Source organism: Plutella xylostella, chromosome 6 (assembly GCF_932276165.1).
Source record: "Plutella xylostella chromosome 6, ilPluXylo3.1, whole genome shotgun sequence".
NCBI classification, from domain to species: domain Eukaryota; kingdom Metazoa; phylum Arthropoda; class Insecta; order Lepidoptera; family Plutellidae; genus Plutella; species Plutella xylostella.
In genome coordinates, this window is record NC_063986.1 from 109,866 (window position 1) to 127,633 (window position 17,768).

A 17,768-nucleotide genomic window follows, 5' to 3' on the forward strand; every position below is an offset into this window, starting at 1 on the left:
TCAAAATATGCAGGCAGACCCCTTATGACTACTTTCGTCATTTTTTCATCCTTCCTTGTGAAGGTATGGAACTGAACATTGTCAGCTCGAAGACCGTCGATGATCAACTTGTGAGTCGCAGCGGAGTAACATTGGACTGCCACTCGGTTGTTGTTTCTGTATTGAAGGTGGAAATTTTTATCGATTTTTTCGATCATACCTTTGATGGTCCCGTGTGTCCACTTGTCTTGGATCTGGATGATGATGGGAGGCACGCGTGTCGGGTTTTTCCTCACTGACACCGCATGTTTTAGGGGTTCTGATAGGCCCTGAGTTGGATCTACAGAAAGGTTGCTGAATCGGTTTGGAGTGATGAATCGCGGCTTTTCTGAAGCTATTTCAGAACTTGAAACAGTAGCAGTGCGTTTCGGCAGCTGCCAGCCATCTGAGGTATCTTCATCTCTATTGCGCTTGTTGTTGAGGCTGGAGCTTGAGGAACTCCTACTGAGGAATTTATCCATGATGCTTCAGCGACGATATCGATACTCCCAACTATCGATACTTTGCCCCATCACTAGTTGTAGTCGAGTGGTGTGAAACCGGTAACTCACTTGCGCGGTAAAAACAGACGTGCGCGCGATACGAGAACCGAACGGGGAAATGGAAACGGACAATTCCAATTAATCAAAAGTTATGATGGCTGTTTTTAACAGCATGTGGATTTCATCAAGTTCGCGGGATGGCACGCCATTTTCCCGCGTCTCGCGTGCATATTCTACGCGTTACAATGAATACTTGTATGAACGCGTGCGGGGCAATCCCGCGTGCTCAAGAAATCCGCATGCTGTTAAAACAGCCAAATGACACTTTGTGTTTAGTTTTAAAACAACAAAAAATAAGTTTTTTATAAAGACAAACTTTTTACCCCAAAACCCTGTCTATTTAAAGTTTTAGGTAGAAGCAAGTAGAAGCGTTGTTAAGTTGTTATTGTTACCTGTTTGCTGATGGCATGGCGGCGCGGTGCGGTGCTGCATCGCTCGTGAGTCGTGGCACTGATAGTGTCCGCTGTTACATCAAGCCTTCTACGTGTTACACCCAATCTATTTACATTGCTTTATCTATGTTACTGCTTTTAAATTCTACGGTTGTCATTTGTACTACTTAAATACATTTCTGTTCATTTACTTCATTAAAATTTATCATTATCATTCACATAGCCAGTCCAATATAATACATGCAAGGATGCCACATGCGTGATTTTCTCAATCAACTGAATGCGTGATAGTATGTCATCGTTTATATGAGATGTCTGAAGACGAAGAAAGGAGAGTTCGCTATACGAAGGACATTCGAAAACAGAAGTGGAACCAGGGACGTTCGAGAAGATACACGAGACAATAGAAGATCGAAGACAAGAGACGATAGAACGAGCAGTAGCAGTGGGACGGATCCCGCGTGGCGTGCGCTGGGTACCCGCTTGCCGCGCTTCCCGCGCGCGCCGCGCTCCCCCGCCGGCCCCGCCGGCCCCGCCGCCCCCGCCTCGCCCCGCTCCCCGCGCGCGCCCGCCGCGCCTGCACACACACACACAGTCACCACCACTACTCACACAACACCATTACTGAAATCAAACTTCGCCTATAAAGAACATTAAGTACTTCTCCTCCATCTCTAATAGAAGTACACCTCCAGAAGTTCGCCTCCAACAAGCCAAAATCATCCGGATGTGTGGAATAATTTGGAATATTTACAAATGTGGGATTGTTAAACAGCTTGTGCACTTTGTTATTGTCTGTGTCCAAAAAGCACCCGTTTCTTGTCAATAATGTGAAAAGCAAAATAAAAAAATACCGTGTCTAGTTACGACTTCACAAAATTTCATGCCACATGGGTCCGGCCCTAGCGGGTACGGGCCGATTGCGTGTCATACCTGGGGGTCCCGGGGGGCCGGGCGGGCCCTCGATGATCCCGGTCGGGAACGCGTCGCCCTTCAGCGTCGTCGTGAACCCGCGCTCGCCCTTGTCGCCCTTGTCTCCCTGGAACAGAGAAACATTATGCGTGAGCAATACTTAGTTATAGTTATAGGTACATTTCATAAATCCTGAAAAAAATGCTAGGCCTTCTATGCCTCGAACGAGTGCAGAGGCCATGCAGAGGCTAAGTATTGTCAACTCTGCCCTTGATATTCCGTTCATCACATAATTCTTATATATTAATATTATGTTCCTTTTATAAAAATAATTTTCAGTCATCATTATCACGACCAATCCGTCCCCACTGCTGGGGCACGGGTCTCCTTCCAGTGAAGGAATGATTTAGGCCTAGTCCACCACGCTGGCCTAGTGCGGGTTGGTGGACCCCAACACAAGCAAGCTTGTGCTGAGAGAGATGTCGGGTAAGTGGGCAACCAGACTGTCAGATGTTTTCAAGCTGCCCGAATTTTCAGTACTTATAATTAAGTATACCTTGTAGAAATTTCTCAAAGAACACAATAAAGTTTATTACGGATACTTACTCTAGGTCCCATGGGTCCGGTGGGTCCGACAGGTCCCTGAGGTCCGGCGGGGCCGGGCGCGCCGGGCGTCCCCGCGGGCCCCGCCGGCCCGGGCGCCCCCGCGCGCCCCTCGTGCCCCGGCAGCCCCTCCGGGCCCCCCGGCCCCGGCGGCCCGGGCGGACCCGGCTCGCCTGGCTCGCCCTGGGTCATTGAAAGGATGATATTAGTATTTTTATTATAAAATCATTTAATTCTATTTATTTTATATTCTTTTGGGTACTCTCTGGATTAAAGAAATCTATAGTTAATTCTGTGCAGAGTAATTCAATGATAGTATAGTCACTAATACGAGTTATCTAACATTAATGGAAAAAATAAAGAAGTCAAAAATTAGTTAAACCAAATACATAAAAAAACTTTAATCAAAAAATCATTTCAAATTCTACATATTAAGATTATAAATTCTGTTTTAGGAAGCTATTAGGAAATTATACTGTTTTGAAAGCTTTTCAGGAATACGTAATAGAAACAAGAATAAGCCATGCTGCAGCTGTTGTGTGAGTGCCTTCACTTACCTCAGTGGGACGACCCCACAAACAATACACAAATTTTATTAATAGCCAATAAAATCGAATGGATATATTTTTATATATGTAGAAGGTAAGTAGATGTTCTATTTTGTTAGTTCGTAACATAATAAGTTAGAGATAGTACACAAGTAGTTACATAATGAGGTTATTTTTTATACCTACTCTAGTGTAGGAAAGAAGATTTTTAGCTCAGGGATGTTAGAATAGAAAGAATATTACGATTTATATATTATTATATCTAGGTTAGTAAGGTTAGTCAGATACAGAGGTAGCAGGGGCCTCGCGGGGCATCCCGTAACCCCACTGTAGGGCTAGGGGTAAACCGTAACCCCGGAGTTCACTGACCTTGAGCTGTATGATGGTTTGCGCGGAGATGTTGTGTCCGGCGGCTTGCAGGCCCTGCACCAACAGTCAGTCAATACAACATGACACTATACGTATTACTAATAGGGGTAGGGAGTCCACGAATTGTCATAATCGATGGAAATTCGACTAACAGTAGGAAACCCTGATAGTTTCTATAAAACGTGGCTTATGTGTGTCTATCTAAATGGATGCTGCAGCGCAAATAATAAAGTACTCCAAAAGTATACTACAAAACAACACGTAAAAAAACAGCTGAAAACAACAACACAGAAGCGCTTGGTTCTATCTACAGCCGGCGGCGGCGGCGGCGGTACCTTGACGGCGATGATCTCGGCGGAGGTGTAGGGGCTGATCTTGTAGCTGTCCACCGAGCGCTTCACGCCCTGCAAGCAGCGCACGCTCAGAGTGGGGCGAACACGGGGGGGACATGGCAACCCGGGGGTCACACGGCTCACACCAGGAGTGTATAAGAGGTCAGAGTGTACACAGGTAGTGTTCATAACTGAACCATAGACAAGTAATTACTGTACATAAGCTTTATAAAATCTTTTCTTGCGTACAAATAAAGGATATTCTATATATCTATCTATCTATCTATTACTGGCAACACTGTATAAAACCTTAGGAATGGACTTCCGGTTGCCACCGCACCGTGCGTCCACGTACTTTGTATCTTTATTAAGTTAATATTAGTTTGTGCTCAATAAAACCTATATACATAAGTCCACTTATTATACTATCTCTGTGTGTTCATTGAACCAGCGGTCACAACAGGCAGGTGCTGTGTAGGGTATTTTGGAACCTTCCATGAGAATGAGAACCCCATCAAGTGACATGTTATACCAAATTTTATTTATGCAGTGAAGCATCATATATTATTTTGGCGCCCAACTATAGGGACTATGCTTATTTTAAAGGGATATTTTTTCGTAAGTCATAATCTGTTTTACCTTTACAGCTGAGAAGACATCGAACCCAGGACTGCCGTGGTCACCCTTCTGACCTTTGTCTCCCGGTCGGCCCTGTACAAACAAACACTCGATCAATAATAATAACAACTGACAATAGCCTCCAAGTATCGAATAATCACTTAATGTATCGCATTTCACTTACCGAATCTCCTTTTGGCCCGTCTAACCCAATTGGTCCCTGAAAATATTTAAGAAAACGTTTAGTGCAAATCCAAGTGTTTAAGGTTGGTTATGTAGTAACCAGTAAATCAACAGAATACAGCGGTAGTACAGGGTGTTATTAATTAGCGGTAGGTAAGAGGAGAGCCAGTTGGAGCGGGGCCAAGTGAACAGAACAAGACAATAGTTAGTAGGAACAGGTACAACAGCTTTATAGGTAGTACTGAAAGTTACAGAGCATCCACTTAATCTTGGAATCCATGAATTTTCTCTATTTACTTTTGAGCTAATGATTTAAATTTATTGGTTTGACAACAATTTCAGTTAATTAAACGACATGTTCGTTAACAACCAAGATTCCGAGATTATTACTTTGTGGTCCGGTTAGTCTTTAGAGTAGGAAGAGGTGAGCGCGGGGGTCTACCATCACACTAGCTACGGCTGCGGCGGGCGACTCGTCACGCACGTCACGTCACGGGACTAGTGACGAGTCACTTGTTAATAAACTGCTACCACTACTGCGGAGAGTTAACACGAGGGCTGCGGGCGGCGGTTAGTAGGGGTCCAAATATAGAGCCTTTTACAAAGTTTATGTTACTTCATACATTTGTGTGGAGGAAATTATCAATTTTACGGATTGTAGAAGGCTGCATATTAAACACACAAGATGGAGGCTAGCAGGATCTCAGGATAATGAACATTTTGTCGCAGGGGCAGGGGCTTACCATGAACCCGCGCTCGCCCTTCTCGCCCTTGCTGCCCTGAAACGTCACTCACTGTCACTGACTATCACTGGCTGACACTCAACAAGTACAAAGTCTTAAATCACCGCTTTGATGTCGGTCCTACCTCTACTACTTTGGGCCCGTAAACGTATGAGGTAGAGTTTACATGATTGAGATGACCCTTCAGGTAAATGCTTACTGAAATACACGTGTATTTAATAACATCTTGTGAGATTGCTGGTATTTCAGTAACCATTACAGAAGAGAGCCGTGCAATTACAGAATTTCAGAATATTTATGTGGAAAATTTCAGAAAAATAAAATAGTAGGCTAAAGTCATGAAGTTTGATTAAGTAAGAGTTTCGTTTGAGGTAGGGTAGGGTAATTAGCAGTGGCGGCTGCACCTCAAGTGCGCCCGTGCAACGCACTACCATTTAAAAACCTTCTAAATATGTACCTTCCTATACCATACTAGGTACCTACGTGTAAAAAAAAAACTTCACAAAAAATACCAATATAACAACCGTAATACCTACCCTAAACAGAAATTACATAAATCTGATTATCGTTACGAGTTAAATTAAATCAAGCTGGCCTATTTTGATTTCTACTGCGAAAGAATTAGATCTTATTTTCGCTTGAACAAAAACGGCCTCGTGCGCTCGGATTGTCGCACGGAGCGAGCTCCTACATGTAGTATGAAACAGGATGGAAATCGCCCGGCGCGTGAGACGGAAGATGCTCAGTACAAACTGTATGCAGTTCTAGGATAAATTCGTGCGCCGCACGCGACCGGAAATTGCCGAAATAATACGAATGACGCCACGGGACTCGGGAGGCGCGGGCGGCGGCCTTGACCGGTGGCGTGACCTACGAACGATGCACTTGTCATGTTATTGTCAGTTAAGTGATTAAGTCAGTTTCACCTTTCGCGCGCGAATACGTAATTAATTTGCTAATTACTTATTAACTAAGAAAGTAGTAGAGATTTCGTGAGTGTGTATTTGTGTGTGTGAGTGAAAATGAGTGCAAAATACAATATTGACTTCATAAAAAGCAATAGGACATTGCAAAATAGACTAGACTTTAAATCTGCTGGGCCGCCTCGGCCTTTATTGCAAAACAAAAAATGAAACTTATAACTTATAAGTTATACAATAAAAAGAAATGGTTATGTGGATGTGAGAGACTAAATGCTTTATTTTGCTTTCCGTGTGTTGTTTTCGTTTCGGCGGAGAAGTTATTTCGCGTCAGTAAATAAGGTAAAATATACTTATAATTTTTTTACTTCTAATTGTAATATAGTTAATCTATTTTTCTCCAAAAAATTACTAAACCCATAAAGTGCACCACCGGGTATCTGAGGCACCAGCCGCCACTGGTAATTAGGTCTGTACAAAAGAAAATAATAAGTGGAATTGAAACGAAACGAGTAAAGTTCGGGAGAAATAATAAATGAAAGCTGTAGTACCGGGAATCCATTCTTTCCGGGCGCGCCGGTCAATCCCTGGAAAGGAATGAAATTAAAATAACTAAAAAAATAAACATAGGAATAAATAGGATCAACGTAGAGGTTTCTATCATTAACTAAATCTACTTTAGGAAAATTACATTGAATCAAGTGGCAGCTAGTTAGCTAATATCTTGGTTTATATAGTTATATAATATCTTGGTTTTCACAGTATACTAAGTACTTATATATATCTCGGATCTGGTACCTATATGAACATCTCTTATTCTTAATGCTCGGTTTTAAGTAAATCTACACTACAGTATTGTAACAATAACAGCTAGCCATCCACGGCAACCGGCAGCGACACCTGCACAGACAGTCTATACGGTCAAGCGGCGTGGTGCCGCGTGCCGTGTCGCCGCGGCGGCGGGCCGTGTCGCCGGTACTCACGGGCGGGCCCGGCTCCCCGGAGTCCCCCTTCTTGCCCTTCTTCCCGCGCTTGCCCGGCGGCCCCGGCGGACCTGCAACAATGAACAATACACTTAAAGCAATAGTCTATCAGAGGCAGAGGAACATACACATTTAGAAAATATAAGCATATGAGTTCAGAGGTTTGTTACAAATATTAGGTCCTTACATATGAAATTGGCGTTTTCTATAGGAGGAACATAAAGTCGTTTTTTTTTTAAATGAAATATATGAAATTAATCAAAGCATGTACCATTGCTATATGTATGCACTTTTGCCATCTCATAGGTAGTTCATTGATCCCCTTACTAAAAAAACCATTCGGGCGGGAATCAATAAAATCTTTCAAGGCGGTTTGGACTGCCCCATCGGAGTTGAATTTTTTCCTTGCAAGTAGTTATCCAAATTGCGAAAAAAATGGTAATCTGTTGGAGCAAGGTCTGGAGAGTACGGTGGATGTCTAAGACATTCTAATTGAAGCTCCTCTAATTTGGTAGCCGTCTGTTGTGCAGTGTGTGGTCTAGCGTTGTCCTGAAGCAGCAGTGGCCTAGAGCGATTGACCAGCCTCGGTTGTTTAGCAGCTAGCTTTTCCATCATGGTTTGCAGTTGCTGACAATAGATATCTGCCGTAATCGTCTGGCCAGATTTAAGAAAGCTGTAGTGAACGACACCGGCACTAGTCCACCAAACACTTACAAGCAACTTTTTTTTAGTCAATTTTCGCTTAGGGCAGGATTTGGCTGGTTCGCCAGGGTTCAGCCATTGCGATGAGCGCTTCCGATTATCGTAGACTCGTAGAGGATCCACTTTTCATCACAGGTAATGATTCGATTTAAAATTCCTTCATTATTGTGCCGGTTGAGTAACGTAACGCAGCAGTCGACGCGCGTTTGTCGGTTTGCTTCACTCAATTCATGAGGTACGGTACCCACCTTTCAAGCTTTTTCACCTTCCCAATTTGCTTCAAGTGGATTAGAATAGGTTTATCACTAACACCGGAGCCTGCAGCTAACTCGGACGTGGTTTGCGATGGATCCGCTTCCCCAATAGCCTTCAATTCTTCATTATCAACTTTGGTCTCCGGCCGTCCACGAGGCTTGTTCTGCAGGTCGAAATTTCCAGAACGAAAACGTTGGAACCAAAAACGCACTGTGTTTTCTTTTGCGACACCGTCACCATACACATCATTAATCCTTCGAGCCGTTTCTGCAGCACTGGTGTCACGGTGGAACTCATACTCGTAAATAACGCGATATTTCAAGTTTTCCATTTTGTAAACAGAGTGACACAAAGAAAAAAACAAAAGAAGAAAAAACAAATGAATTAGGGGGTTTGAAACACAAATGCATGATTCAAATACATACATATTACATTACACAATATAAATCCGCCAAACTATAGACACATAGTTTGTTGGCGGAGAGAGCTCCCTTAAACATAAACATTAAATATCTACATTACCTGCTATATCTGCCCATGTTAGTGACTTGACTTTATGGTGATAAATTCGCGACACTACATATAATATATAGTTACTTAAGTATATAATTTAGTGAAGCTATTTTTATTTATTTATTTATTCTTCATTGCACAATATACAAAAGTAATTATGTACAATTAGGTGGACTTAATGCTAAAAGCATTTTCTACCAGTCAACCTACAGGAGGTACAGGGAGTAAATTGTATGGGAGTGCAAAAAAAAAAGAACTTATTTAAGACAATTTCAGCTATGCAACATATTAATGACTACATTATATCTAAACAGTTCGAATTCATAATATACCTACATCATTCAGTTCTTTCTTAAACAAATCCAACATAATAGTTTTTAATTTTTGCTTTATGACAAATTTACTTAACTTTTTGGTTTCTTTTAACAATGGTATACTGTTAATATTTTAGGCACTAAGTATTTTCGAATTCTTTGACCATAGTAGTTCTTATGTTTTGGTTGATAAAGTTTACCTTTTTGTCGGGAAAAATAATTTTGTACAACAAGTGTTTTATAATCATTACAATAATATTGTTCAATAGCTATACAGTAATTTACTTTGCTATGTACTGGTAATATTTTACAAAGAAGAAAGAGTTTTTCATATTCATTATTACAATTATTTTTAGTTCTTGACTTATTGTTTATGAGTAAATAGCTGTATGAATTTGAATTTGGAATTCCTAACCATAAAGGTAATATTTGAGATCAAAGTGGCCAGTACGACAAAACGCCAATTTCATATGTAAGGACCTAATATTTATGGGAAAATATCGGCATTGGATGAAACCCGCACATTTATACCCGCAGAGCTCCACAAACACCCGCAATGAAAGCACCAGCGGCGGCGGCGGCGGCGGGCGGGCGACCGCAGATTACGATATTGGATCAAAACTGACATTCAGACCATTCAGCCGCTTCCATGCAGCTATCACTACCGCGCAGCGGCGAGCGGTCCACTTTACAAGTTCACACTACAAAAATATTGAAATAACGCAAAACGTCAATTACTGGTTTAACTACACGTCGCATTGTCTATAAAGTACTTGATGTGAGCCACCGCACTCGTTGCCCCCCTCGCACTCACGGCGAACCCCCAGTCCGTCCTTATCAGTCGGCACGGTGAACGGCAGATCACTCGGGACGCTATAAAAATATGTTGTTATTCCATTTCGGGCGTGATTCAATGACGCGTGAAAACGGTTTCCGTCCGCCGGCTGATTGCCGCCCCCGCCCCGCCAGCACCCCTGCCCCGCGCGCCCCCTGTCGTATAGACACTCAATTTGTGAGCAAATCAAATCAAATCCACCGGACACCCTGTCCCGAGCTTGTACTGTGGAGCCCGAGGAGTCATGGTATTAGAATCAAGAGCATAAACCAAGTGTTCTTCTGAAACTCACATTGTAATATACGGAAACATACAAAGGGAAATATAATAAGAGGGCTGTAAAGCGTAACGCTTAACCTTTATGCACACTTCACGTTTGATCTCTTGAAGAACATTTATGTATGCCTCTTAACCTCCATACATGGGGTATTCTCATAAGCACGACAATATGAAATGTTTTCACCGGCGCTGCGGCCGCGGCGGGCGGCAGGTTGGTGTTTAATATTTCGCTTCTCGCTGTAAATTACAATACAAACAGGATCGCCAGCAATTGAGTGGACCCTTGTCCCCCCCCGCAACCCCCGCAGTCATTGATGACGTCATTACTCGCTGGTTCGAGGGCTGAATGAGGTTTATTAGGTAATTGAAAGCTGTTGGACTGAGCGCCTCTCATTGCACACTCGAGGATTTAGGATTAATTAAATGCTTTCGGATTGGGAAATATGTCACTCCAGGAAGAGAGCTTTGCTAATTCATTACAGAATCACAAAAGACCGAGGTCTCAAGATAACTATAAAGTTTGGTTTGAATCTGATTTCTACAAGCTGCAGTGGCGTAAAATCGATAACCGTTAGTGCAAGTAGCATCGTGCGACACTGTAAGGTGCTTCATAAATCGGGCTACACTACGAGTATCCACCGCCGCCTCCGGGGGCTCGGCCCGCGCCGTGTCATCGCAGCTGGCGCCGGAATAGACTCCACCATGCATTGGCATTACTGCCCAGCCACCACACACTATGTGTTAGATATCAATAGTAAAAAAGAAATCAAAATATGCAAATGGTTGAGTCACCTCGCGGATTTCCCTGTCTGTTGTGTTGTGACAAGAGTGTACATTGTGACTTCCTCGCGGCATCGATATGACGCTCGTCACTGCCGCGCGACACGCGAGCTACGGCGGCGGCAGAGTTACTGTCGAAGGGTTCCGCAGACGAGCCGTGGCGGACTTCCGACTGTCCTTACCACCGTCTGCGACCGCGAGTTACGAGCCACCACTAGCGAGGGGTACATCCAGTCTACACCACTGGTACCTACGCTGATCGAGCATATAATTCCTCACAAAAAGTGCAAATGAGCCGCCATTATATTCAGCTAAATCGTCGATTAAAGCGCCATCTTGCGAGAAATTGGCACCTGTCGGCGGCTGGGCCGTCATTATGATATTCGTCAGTAATTTCGCTGTAATGATGTGCAGGCTTCACGATGATCGGTCAAACAATTCACGGAAGTTTGGTTCGTATGTCAAGTGCATTAGAGGCTATATTGGCCTGCATACGGGGCTGGCTGGGCTTCATCGGGCAGTAATTAGCCGTGCGGGTGGCCGCCGCGACTCACACATTATAACTGTTCCAGCACTTACACGCTCGGAGCAGTTTGACCACACACGGTTTGGTAATTTCAATATACTAAGGAACACGTGAAGTATGAAATAAACGTCTTGATTGATTGATGATTAAATTACATGGAAATAACGTAGAGCGAGTATGATAGGATCTGGCGCCGCGTGCGTGTAATTTCACTTCAGTTTCTATTAGCGCCCCGCACCCCCTTGCCCCGCACCCCGCACCCCACAACCCCACGGACTGCGCTACACACGCAACATTCATCAAGGTCAGTTTTTTACTATCGTTAATCGGCAACTAAATACCTATAGGCTATATACATGGCTGTATACTTATGTTTTGAAGTAAATCATGATGGACTCCTTAGCCTTTGCTTTATGTGGAATATATGGAATGTTTGGATGTAATAAATAAATAATAATAATTAATGTATGGTAACCATATAAATCCAAAACTGCGAGAAATAATTTCCTTAACTAGGTACTTTTTCGTAATCAGATTTTCTAATAAATATGTGATAAATCATATATTCATCCAAATGGTTTTATTTGTTCGGATTAAAGCTCATTGTCGTTTAGCTGCACCTTTAAAAATAATTAACTTTCTTCAAAACATTTTTTTTAAATAAGTACTATCAGTTTCGTTCACGTTTCGTGTCTCGAGCGATCTCCGCTACAGATAGTGCACTAACTGGGTCACTGTGCCTCCACAGTCCACACCGCTCCCACAGCTTATTGTTCGGCTAGATAACCTACTTATTAGCGGGGAGGGCACAACAGGAAAAGTTGCTTAATGTTTGTGATGTAACCGACACCCTTACTAATTATCAGAAAAAAATAGTCAAACAAAAGAAAATCATTATTATTTTATAAATGACTTGTAATCTCTACAAGTATAACTATTTCTGGTTCTGTAAATTGGTAGAAGTGATTGAGTTTATATCGTGTTATAACTTTGAAAAGCGTTTACATTAAATTTGTATCTTAGGTATAATGAAAACACCCAGAAATTTGAAATTAATTCCAAAAGACAATTGAAAATAATTGATTTCTACTATACATAATATATCTCCACATAGTATTTTAAGGAACTATCTATAGCTTTCACCATTATCCGTGATTTTCGGCAATACATTTCAAAGAATAGACTAATGACCTCTCACATCGCTGCCGCGTCTCCTCTCGGGCGGTGATTGGTCGAATTTGTGCAAGCCGTAGCGAGTGGGCCCTCCAATGGAGAGTGTGACGTCACCGCGACAGCACAGGAGTGACGTCACACCACGGCTCACGAGGGCTCACGAGGGCTCACGAGGGCTCACGAGGGCTCACGAGGGCTCACGAGGGCTCTCGGCGGGTAAATGATTGTGCTAATTAGTGAATCCGTAAATGCAATGTGGAATGCGCGCGGTGACAATTTGCACAAAATAAAATTCCTCTGGGACGTCATTTCATTGCTTTACGGTATACGGTTAATTGCTTTAAAAATATAAAGCAATAGCTAACTAGAATGATTTAAATACTAATGAAAATTTTGGTTGTCGTTTCATATTTTATCACGTCATTTTTAAACATAAATCAGCATAGGGGTTTTTATTACTTGCTTATTATCACGATAACATTAAAATCAAATGAAGACTTTAAATTGGGATAATTGTCCGTAAAAACTTACAGCTTATTTTTACTGCCAGCACCATCTGTTTGCTTTTCACTTCTACAAACATGGCTCCTAATTGTATGTACAAAAACAACATTCATTTACATAATGTTGCTAGCATATTTACTTTATTAATAACGGTGCATTTAGTGAGCAAATATCCACGGAGTTTAATTCAATTGTTTAGTACGATTGTTGAGCGAAATAAAGGTGATTAAAATGCAATACTTAATTACTATTTAGATACTTATCAATTATGTAAATATCCTGGACTGGGCAAGTTGCAGCAGTATTACCTGAAACAAAGTAGAGAACCAAATATTAGCATAAAATATAGCAGCACCAACTAATAACTTAAAACTTTTTGCTACGATCTTCGTAGGAATGCGCTACGACAATCCGTAGCCGCGTCTCGTAGCATGTTCGTAGCGCGCGTAGCAAGCCGCGTAGCTGACAGCTACGAAGTACAGATTTTTCATAAAATCATTTCTAATACACTCACGGGCAATGAAAAGGTTTCACTGAGAAAAGCATAAAATTACTTCTAAACGGAAAAGGCTAGCTAAATGCCGTTTTCTGCAGCATTGAAGTACATTTAACAGATCACCAGGATATTCATCACCACCAACTAAAATCGGTAATATTTTATTCCAACTTTAAATGAAATCTTTGAAAAAATAGGGGCCGTTTGCTGTTAGACTTTTGTAAGTGGAACTTTTTTATTGCCCGGTAGTTCTATTGTATAATATGTAGGTATTGTTTACAATTATTTTAGTAGCTGTGAAGCAAACCTCTCGTTAATAGTTATCTTTAGTTAATCTAGTACGAATTGCCGCGGGCGTCACGAACATAAGTCAGGATGGGCTCACTTATCACGGTGACTAATGCAATGTTTCCGTATTGTCGCCGTATTATAATCTTCGTTCTTGCTCTATTATAGCAGCTTTTTTAATATGATGAAAATTTTGTTTAGAGCCTAAAATTGCACAACATTACAGTAGATTGATTAGTGACGTATGTAGGATTGTAGGTCTGTAGAGTGGGGTACTTCGCAAATACTGTATACTGCAGCATGCCTTTCTAAGGAATCCATGTACAGCTGCCTTTACAACTATACATGTGCGTATCAAATTATATTATGCAGATAATTAAGGCATGTATGTTTTACAAATACGACGCGGAAATATAAATATTGGACTCCGACTAGGAGTTAAGAAAGGCGAGAAGAATCACTAATACTATCTCCTTACTGCGAGTATCAATAACCCTACATCACGGCGCGGGCGGGGGGCGCGGGGCGGGGGTGTGGAGCAAGTTCTTCACTGGTTGTTTATTTCTCCTCCGCGCGGGAAAAGGGTTCAGTTAAACAGTTTCTCAAAGTTCCCGGAACTTGTCCGGCGCAGCGGGCGTGGGACACCCTCCGCAACACACACGATACACGTAAACTTCTCGCAGGGGCAACCTTTTATAAAAATATACGGTTATAGGAAGTAGTTTTTTTGGTGAGGATACACCAGATCGTCTCTATTTAGAGGACTTTCATCTATAACATATGGAGAAAAATATGCGTATATTATAGCATTTTACAATTACCAACTAATTGCAAATACAATACAATAGTTTTTGTTTAAGGGTTTGAGTTTGTTTAAAAATATATCTAAATGTATTATCTACATAGTTATGTGCGCTACAAGCGCAAATGGGAACACATCGAGACATGTGGAGTCCTCGTGAATGCGTTCATTTGCTTAAGACGAGCCCAGGAAGTGCCGCCGCTGCAGGACCTTGAGGGGTTAGCGGGGAGGGGGAAGAAGTACGGGGGGGGGACATAATCACCATGAATTTATACTTGCACACATTCAACAAATCTACTATTTATTTCTTAAAATAGGAAACAATTGCTGTTTGTTGGTGGATAAACATTGTGTTAATGAAATAGCTCCTTCTAACTAAACAATGCTGATTTATGTAGGAATGCGTTCCGTCTAATAAGCCGCCTGTAGTTTCCGAAGTGGAAAAACAAATGGCTTTTTCTGTTTCCCTTAATTTGGGCCCGATCCGGATTGGCTCCAATAAAATTTAATTGCATTTCGTCCCGTGCCCCCCGCGCCCCCCGGTGCCCCCGGCGCCCCCCAGCCGACAACTACGCTTTAATTAAATATCGGAATGTCCGATACACGTCCCGATAGGAGATGCCTCGCGATATTCTAAAAATCCTAATTCGCGAATTTCTTTATTAGATTCATTTGTTATTCCATCTGAGAGGCCGCAGCCCGCTTGTCACGCTCCTTTAAAAAAACTCAACATTGAACTCGAAATGAAATGAAATGAAATGAAGATCAAAGTGAAACATTTTAAGGGATGATTTTATTTTATTTCAATGCGAGACGGGCCATAATACGGGGAGACGTAAACACTTCCTCTGATAATTGCATTTAAATAATACATCCGTCGTCCCATTCCAGTATCTACTTGTGCAAATACAATCAAATTAAACGTGAATTATGAATTACCAGAAACACACAGAAGACAGAGTGACGAGAAGTGACTTTCTTAATAATAATAACGGAGATTATGCGAAATGTTTAGTGCCTTCGAGGGTTTATGTAATCCTCTCGCTTGATGTTTAAGCTGCGTTAATGGCTTCAGCAGCGCGGGGATCATAAACAGAGGTGGCAGACGCGGCTGGTTGTTGGGCTTTTACCGCCCTCGTCTGAATTTTGATAATCGAGTTTATTCCACGCTCGCGAGCCTGGAGCCTAGCCGGTATATTCGTGATTGACCCTATTTTTTCTACCTGTTTATATTTTTTGTTAGGTTTAAAAAAACAAACCGGTAAACCTAACTGCTATTCTGCTTCATTCTTCCCACCATTACGCATATAAAAGATATTTACAATGTTGTTTCCATTAAAATAATATTGAGGGTCCACGAAAGAGTCTGTAGAGTGTTCGCCCGCGAGGGATTGCGCATAAATTGAGTTAGTCCTGTGTAAGCACCATTTTTCACCAAACTTCAGCAAGTAATCTCGTTCTTTCGCTCCCCCCGAGGATGCGTAATGACAATATTGTGTTTAGCGTCGTCCGTCTGCGACCGCCGGCGGTTTGCATAATGCGCCTCTCGCCCCGCGCGCCCCGCGCCCTGCGCCCCGCGCCCCGCGCACCCCGCACCCCGCGCCCCGCCCCCGCTCCTAGCTTCAAGAGACTTGCACACTTTTTGTTTTCGTATCTGGAAGTTTGTTTTGATGCAAATAGCATCGCTTCCCGCCGGAACAATGCCGCACTCGGCGACTGCAATAATACACCGTTATTATTGGAAGTCGTGAAAAGCTGGCAGCTCAGCATTATGCATATTAAACAAAACAACAGTTGTTGAAAGTTTCCGCCGTGCTGTCTTCAATTGCATAATGCCTGTTATAGTGCGGTGCCGCGTCGTGAGGGCAACCTCTCACGATAATGACTAGCCTATGCAGGTCTCATATTGCCGATACCAACACCGCGGCGTGGAATACGGAATACTTGTCTTCACATCTGAATGACTAGCGCCGAGTGACGAGACATACGATTACGTCTCTAATGTCGGAAGTCCCCGCTCGTCGCCCGACACAACCCGCCCGCTCCGACACTATCAAACAATAATTACCATCACTTTATTAACTCCATAAAATTCGGGACGATTTATACTAGAGCCCCCAATTCAACAGCAATTTGCTCCCCTACCTAATTGTATACAATTTACGTTTTTGTATCGCTTCACTTTTTATCAAATTACACGTCTTGATTATATCCCTGCAGATGGCGAGGTGCGGAGCTCCTCCACTAACACTTCGCCGGAAGGATATAATAACTGCTTGAGGAAACCTATCATTTTTCTATCTAAGGAATAATCAAACCGCTTACATACTGTAGTTAGAGCTTACAAGATTCCACTTTATACCCTTATGAATAGAGCCAATAGGCCTGCATTGAGCGTGTGTCGCCCGCGGTAGGGTTGTCACACATGCAGCGGAAGCCGCTATTCCCCGCGCCCCCCGCCCCGCCCCCGCCGTCGCCCCCGCCGCCGCTGCTCCCACGATCACGCGATAGCGCTAAACGTCTTAATAAACACCAACTGATTTACGACAACGCTCTCAGTTATTTTATCATGATTTATTGTTGTAACGATTAGAATCACCGAGGTCCGGGCGCGAGAGTTTATTGTGTAGTCGCGGTCATCTCACACCAGAGAGTGTGTCGCGTACATAGCGAGGTACATCATCAGCACGGAGATCCAATACTTAGACCACATGAAGCAATATTCCATAGCTATTAAAAGAATGTAAATGTATCATAAAAAGCCACTATACTAAGCACAGTAGCTTGTAATAGACCTCCCTCCCCTTCATCAGACCAAATCGGTTTGGTAGTAGCTTCGACTGTCATCCAAAACACCAAAAGTAATTAGAAAAAAATATCCCCTGGCTAAATAGAATTTTAATTGGGTTACTCGAAGTTTTGCGAAAGTGATCACAATTTAAAATGTCATCTAAAAAGTAAAAAGACGTTAAGTACGCAAGATTATTTCTACAAGTATCGCCCCCTCCCGCTCGCTGATTGGTTGCTGACGCCGGAAACAATATGAGGGAGAATTTTAATTGTATGTTATTTTCGAATTTGTTCGTTTCAATTTAAAACAAAAGCTTTCTGTGCCGG

At 42.5% G+C, this 17,768-nt stretch overlaps 1 protein-coding gene across 14 annotated transcripts in view; it reads right to left on the reverse strand.

Moving 5' to 3' along the window:
* Positions 1–17,768, reverse strand: part of LOC105391413 (collagen alpha chain CG42342) — a 223,223-nt gene that overhangs the window by 15,096 nt on the left and 190,359 nt on the right. For 7 of the 14 annotated variants that reach the window (XM_038119770.2, XM_038119763.2, XM_038119771.2 and 4 more), the window contains exons 2-10: positions 7,185–7,255; positions 6,753–6,788; positions 5,282–5,317; positions 4,540–4,575; positions 4,377–4,448; positions 3,741–3,809; positions 3,406–3,459; positions 2,492–2,671; positions 1,907–2,012 (exon numbers count right to left, since the gene is read on the reverse strand). In XM_038119770.2, the coding sequence (XP_037975698.2) occupies positions 1,907–2,012; positions 2,492–2,671; positions 3,406–3,459; positions 3,741–3,809; positions 4,377–4,448; positions 4,540–4,575; positions 5,282–5,317; positions 6,753–6,788; positions 7,185–7,255 (660 nt within the window). Of the gene's footprint in view, positions 1–1,452; positions 1,551–1,906; positions 2,013–2,491; positions 2,672–3,405; positions 3,460–3,740; positions 3,810–4,376; positions 4,449–4,539; positions 4,576–5,281; positions 5,318–6,752; positions 6,789–7,184; positions 7,256–17,768 lie in introns of all 14 variants that reach the window. The other 7 variants (XM_038119772.2, XM_048621670.1, XM_038119767.2 and 4 more) reach the window with 7 other exon arrangements.